Source organism: Adiantum capillus-veneris, chromosome 27 (assembly GCF_014529385.1).
Source record: "Adiantum capillus-veneris isolate H3 chromosome 27, ASM1452938v2, whole genome shotgun sequence".
Taxonomy (NCBI): Eukaryota; Viridiplantae; Streptophyta; class Polypodiopsida; order Polypodiales; family Pteridaceae; genus Adiantum; species Adiantum capillus-veneris.
Window position 1 is genome coordinate 30,404,015 of NC_140957.1, and position 6,423 is coordinate 30,410,437.

The window sequence follows — 6,423 nt, forward strand, 5'->3', positions numbered from 1 at the left end:
GAGTTGGAATTCCAGCTCATGGTCATCACCCCCTTCTTTGTGTCCAAGGGGTAAGTAACCCTTGGCTACCCCTTGTCCATGCACGCTTTCTTGACATCTGATTGAAGTTGGTTGTTTTACGCACTAAACTCATCCACCGCCTCGTCTGACTGCACTCATGGAAGCTCATCAACGATCTGTGAAGTGTAGTTATTTATGTAACTATGCAAATCTTTTGCAACTATGGGCACTGCGATTGAAAATGATGCTTCGAGTGACCACATCCTTCCTGGCCGACCATATCCTTCCAGGCCTTATTTTCTACTAATTTTATCAAGACACAATAGAATTGCTTTTCCCTTTCATGGGGAAGGCCAGAAAATAATTTTATCAAGACACAATAGAATTGCTTTTCCCTTTCATGGGGAGGGCCTCTTGAAAAAGTGAAAGGATGCTATATTTTCGTCCAATCAGAAGGGATCCCCTAAATAGGAGGTCGAGCTGTGAGGGTGTGAATCGGATCGCATCATCGAAGTTGGTGCATAAATGCAGGAGGGATTCCGAGTTCCGGTCCAGCCTGGCCAATAATAATACACACAACAAACAAGCTCTCGTAGATCCAGAAGATGGCCATGGCTTCGTCTTCCTCAAATCAAGAAACCCATCTCTACATCTCTCTTCTCTCTACGGCTTCTGTGGCTTCCCACAGCACGCCATCGCCATCGTTGCGTATCAGCGTAAAAGCTCCACTCCTGGCTCTCTCCCTGCTTCTCTTTGTGGCCTGCATTGCCTTCACAAAACCCGCCTTCTTACGCCTCTCTGAGTCACCATCTAAAAGCTCCCCTGTTCCCTCTCATGGCACCGCCAAGCCCACATCAGTTGGGTCTCACCTCAACTCGGCAATCAAGACCAACTCAACTCATGGGTCGTCTCCATCTATGCAAAGAAAAAGTGGGTCTTATGCAGAACTTGTGCATAAGCACAAGACATTATCTGGGTCTGAGATCTACCTCAAACAAGCTGGGGAAGATGCCTCTTTCTATCAACCGAAAAGCACGGCTCCCACCATCTTTTCTGAGGACGGCCGATTGTACTCTCCATGGAACAGCACGGCCTACGAGTCCCTCCGCACTGCGTTTCATTTTCAGCCTGAAAGCAACTGGATGAATGGTATTGTTATCTTTCCTTGCGGTATATCATCGCAGTATCATAATTATTGTCTCCTACGTTTGGCTGATTTATCATGCTAATTGTTGATCTTGTTGGGCTTGTACATGGGGATTGCGCCTCTATCATCGGCAACAGATCCAAACGGTATGTATGCGAAATTTGAAGTGTTTCATGCTGGGCTAGACTTGTGCATGTCACCTAGAATGACTTGCCTGTGCTCTGTTTGCAGCTCCTCTGTATTACAATGGATGGTACCACCTGTTCTACCAATATAACCCTTATTATGCCTATTGGGGTCTAATTTCTTGGGGACATGCAGTATCAGTTGATCTCATTCACTGGCTCTATTTGGACTTGGCTATGGAGCCGGACCAGTGGTATGACATAAATGGAGTGTGGACGGGGTCGGCAACCTTCTTGGAAGATGGAACGCCTCTAGTCCTTTACACAGGATCTACCAATGAGTCGGCCCAAGTGCAAAATCTTGCTTTCCCGTCCGATCCCACTGATTTTCTTCTCCGCAACTGGACCAAATATGCTGGCAACCCTGTATTGGTGCCTCCCACAGGTATCCTTTCTACTGATTTTAGAGACCCTACAACTGCATGGATTGGGACAGATGGGTTGTGGAGGCTTGGAATTGGCTCAAAGCTGGAACAGAAAGGTATTGCAATGGTCTATTCAAGTTCTGACTTCATCAACTGGACAATGCATGAGAACTACTTGCATGAAGTAGAAGGTACTGGTATGTGGGAGTGTCTTGATTTCTTCCCTGTAAACATGTCTGGTTCTGCAATGGGAGTCGATACTTCCATCTATGGTGAGGATGTAAAGCATGTGCTGAAATCTAGCATGGACAACTCAAAGCTGGATTTCTATGTAATCGGGACCTATGATTATGAGAACTACACATTTATCCCCGACGATCCCTCTGCTGATCTTGGGCTAGGGCTGCGATATGATTATGGGAAGTTTTATGCATCAAAGACTTTCTATGATGCCAATGAAGGGCGACGGATTCTGTGGGGCTGGATCAATGAGTCAGATAGCTTGCAAGATGACATTGAAAAGGGATGGGCATCAGTGCAGGTATGAGATTCCAGTAAGTTTAATTTCTTTGTGGGTTTGGTTACTTGGATGTGTTTCATGCAACTTATTTTGTCTTTTGTACATGCAGGCTCTTCCACGGCAGGTGTGGTTTGATAACGTCACTCAGGCTAATCTTCTACAATGGCCAGTGGATGAGGTGTTGGATCTAAGAAGAACCAAGGTAACATTGGAGAGTACCGTGTTGGAAAGTGGCTCAGTTGTGGAGGTCTCGGGGGGTTCTGGAGCTCAGGTGTGGTCTCAGTAGCCTGCTTTGTAGGTACATATGGATGGAGTTTTGCCTGTATACATGATGTATATATGCATGTTTGCTCAAATGGATGTATGCATGACTACATATGGATGGGGTTTTGCATGTAACCATGGATGCATGATGTTTATATGTTTGCTTAAATGGATGTATGCATGCGTACGTGCATGATCCTTGTATTGCATAGGCATGGATACACACGCGCATACTCACCATCGTCACACATGTGTGCAACATGCAAATATGTAGACACTTGCATGTGCATGCGCATAGCCAGTCTCATTCCCTAAACCATGGAACAATTGTACTGCTCATTTAAAGGCCTTAATAGTGTTATGTTCCCTGCAGTTGGACATTGAGCTGACATTCAACAATCCCACCACCAGCATCGAAGGTCACCGAGATATTGTGATGGCTGATGAGTCATACAGCTGCAGTGAAGGGACTGCTGCTAGACAAGGCTACTATGGTCCTTTTGGTTTACTCGTGCTTGCATCTGAAGACTTGCAAGAGCAGACAAGTGTTTATTTCTATTTTGCAACAATCAATGGAAAATGGACTGCTTTTATTTGCAATGATCAAAGCAGGTATGACAGCTTGTTTTTCTTCTCTTAGCTGCCTCTGAGATAGCTATTTTACGTTTGATTTGGTTTTGCAGGTCTACGTTGGCAAGTGAAGTCGATATAGCTACTTATGGCAGTGTTGTGCCTGTGCTCGAGACTGAGACATCGCTGTCCGTCCGAGTGATTGTAAGCATATCTCTAACATTCGTTTAAAGTGGAATGAAGCTTACCAAACAGATGAATGTAGAATTATAGTAAAATTGAAATAATCTTCTCACTGTATTAAGCTTCACTAATATTTGTTTTGAGAGACTCTGATAAGGCCCCCTTTAATTTGGAATGAATGAATGGCAGGTCGATCACTCAATTGTGGAGACATATGCACAAGGGGGTAGAACCTGTGTAACTTCTAGGGTCTATCCTACTTTAGCACTGGAGGATGCGGCCCAGTTGTTTGTCTTCAACAACGGTACAATGCCCGTGACACTGCAAAGCCTAACCGCCTGGCAAGTGTCGAAGGTCTACATGCATGCATATTCCACTGTTCAGTAGCAGAGGGCTCATCGATGATGGCTTCCAAACAAAACATACCGAAATTTTGCAATACCTCGAGAGCATAAAACTGGGTGGTGCACATTGCCTCCTCCCATGTATCATAGTATTTTCTCTCCTACCATTGATGGCATTCCATATGCTTGCTTCTACACACAGCAGCATCGAGATTTAGCTTGCAAGATTGACATTGTAGAGTCATTAGTGAATCCGTGTACTATAATGCCTACAACCAACCTTGTTGTTCGACTCGGTTTAGTCGACAATTCAAAGCCCCGACACAGTGCCATCTACTTGAAATTTTCAAGATGTTGATCTCATGATATTGATCACTATCCTCTTTGAACAGGAGAACCACAGGAAAAGATCTATACTGCCCAATTTTTTACCACTAAAATTATGGCTCAGACCTCCTTATTGAGGTGGTATTCAAACTGATTGTCATATGGGCACAAATAAAACATGAAGACGATATTTATTTGTGAGGCTCATTGGTCTCAAATAGGAGATGTAGCTTTGTGCATGCTTTAAGTAAAGAGGGATGTTTTATTGACTAGCAATGCCTTGATTATATACAAATGTGTTTTGTGATGGAAATTTGCAACTTACTGACCACATAAGAGACATTAGTCTAGAGCATGTGAGGATTCCTTTGTTTTTGGGGCAATCTGATGCTTCGCGGCAGCTAGTTTTACAGGATTACGCCCACATCCACATCTGCACGTCGCAGGGTTGCAATCATAGCGGGTGTGCTTAAGCCCCTTGCCTTAACCGTGAGGCTAATTCCCCTTGACGAATTCTTCTCTCTCGCTTGCTTGTAGTCTTTTGTGTATCTAGAAGAATGGCCACACTGCGACCTGCAGGTCAAAAGTCCGAGGCATTTGCCCTTAAAAGCTTGTCAAATTCTGTCAAGGCAAGCTCGAAATCTAGCACTTTTAATACTCTAATCCCCGTTTTTACTCACTGAGCTTGAACCTTAACACTACAAGTGTGTCCAATTTAAAGTTGTGCCATTCTCTCGCTCACCAATTACTATGTAAGTCGGCCCATTCTCTCTTCTTCTCTGTTTAGGGACAGGATTGTAACGGAAACCTATATTTTCACATTGTGGGTTGCATCAAAGTTTAGAGTACAAGAAACTTTCCTAGAGTTGGTAGCATATGCTCTATCTTTAGAGATACTATGTGCTTGGTGTCTTCTTTTCGTGTTTAGAGTATAAGAAACTTTGCTAGAGTTGGTAGCATATGCTCTATCTTTAGAGATACTATGTGCTTTGAACGTCTTCTTTTCGTCTCCTCTACTCCTCTCTCTTCAGTGTAATTTCATCTAGCATTTACTTTCTTTAGCACCCTCTAGCCATGTATAAACATACGTTGTTACCTAATTTTTACTCTTTCTTCTCCTCTCCTCCTGTCTCTCCTCCCCTCCCCTCTTGCTAGTGAGACCTAAAAATTCATCTAGCCAATTCATCTTTTCCCTCGAGAGAGGTATGACCACAAAAAGTATAACGAGACAATGAAGGTGATCTTTGTAGCCATTGTTTCTTGCTAGAGAGCCTACACACATGATTGATCACAAAAATGTTGTGGGCTCTCACTTGACTAGGGCATGCAGAAAACCATTTGGCGTGTATGGGAATCGATGCACACACATGGTGTACTCAACCACACTACGTACAAGCCATGGGAGAGTTATGTGCTATCTACTCACTTAATTTTATGCTACAAGCTAAGCAATCTCATTGACCTAATAACACATGTGGTTGTTGATCAAGCATGCATAGAAATGCATATACACATAAGTGCACAACTACAATAAAGACATGCCCCTCTCAGCAGTCACTAGTACACACAGAGGACCACAATAGCATACACACATACACTTGCAAGCATGAGAAAATACTCATCGAAGAGTGAAAACACTGCTTAGAATAGATGCTTCATCACCATTGCCATCAACGTTATATGAGCACTTTAAACACAAAGCTATGGAGAGCGTGGGCTTGAGAGGTAGATGGTTCTAGATTGTGAAGGCATTTGAACAAGGGGGTAGAACTTGTGTAACTTCTAGGATTTATCCTATTTTAGCATTGGAACATGCGGGCCAGTTGCTTGTCTTCAACAACAATGCAAGGCTAGTGACATTGCAAAATGTAATCATCTAGCAAGTCCCGAATGTTTACATGCGTGCGTGTATATTCTACTAGACAATAGTAAAGTACTCAGTGATCATCATTTTCAAACAACACATATAGCAATTTTGTGACACTTCTTCATGCACAAAAATGGGTGATGCATATTGCCTCCTCCCATGTACCATAATCATGTACTCTTCTACTATTGATGGCATGGCATATACTTGCTTCTAGTTGTAAAACAAACATTAGGAAATTTCGGGCCTTCTAGCTCTAGTGAGAGAATGCTTCTTAGCCAATAGGAAGAAGGCTAACGTTACGGAGAAAAGTTTTTTTTCTCATTTTTGAAAATGTTCATGAAAACAATTTTGGTAAAATTGTCATTGTCACCAAAAAAGCAAGGCGCTTGATAGTGACATCTTGCACAAGCACCAAACGTCTTTTTATGACCCGTTGTTGCTATCTCACACAGGCATCAATCACTTTTTTATGAGGTACTCGCAATTCAAATTCGAACTATTAAAAACTATGAAGGGGTCAAAACAAAGCGAATAGAGGCCCTTGAGGGGTCTCTTGGGCCTCTATTCGCTTGGTCTGTGACCTCATGAGGCCCAAGGCTTAAAAAGGTTGTATCTTGAACTAGAAACGTCAGATTTTAATGTTTTAAA

At 43.0% G+C, this 6,423-nt stretch overlaps 1 protein-coding gene across 1 annotated transcript; it reads left to right on the forward strand.

The window, feature by feature from the left end:
* Positions 1-520: 520 nt before the first annotated feature.
* LOC147421717 (acid beta-fructofuranosidase 3, vacuolar-like) lies at positions 521-4,110 on the forward strand. The gene is made up of 7 exons (XM_086502481.1): positions 521-1,149; positions 1,285-1,293; positions 1,379-2,238; positions 2,327-2,488; positions 2,855-3,093; positions 3,165-3,255; positions 3,424-4,110. The coding sequence occupies exons 1-7, from the start codon at positions 606-608 to the stop codon at positions 3,619-3,621; spliced, it is 2,103 nt and encodes a 700-aa protein (XP_086358607.1). The 5' UTR covers positions 521-605; the 3' UTR covers positions 3,622-4,110.
* The last annotated feature ends 2,313 nt before the right edge of the window (positions 4,111-6,423 follow it).

Excerpts from the sequence above, each read along its gene's own strand:
- LOC147421717 (XM_086502481.1), top strand. The coding sequence starts at position 606 with ATGGCCATGGCTTCGTCTTCCTCAAATCAAGAAACCCATCTCTACATC. Across the intron at positions 2,239-2,326 it reads AGGGATGGGCATCAGTGCAG|GCTCTTCCACGGCAGGTGTG; the intron begins GTATGAGATTCC and ends TTGTACATGCAG. Across the intron at positions 3,256-3,423 it reads CGCTGTCCGTCCGAGTGATT|GTCGATCACTCAATTGTGGA; the intron begins GTAAGCATATCT and ends AATGAATGGCAG.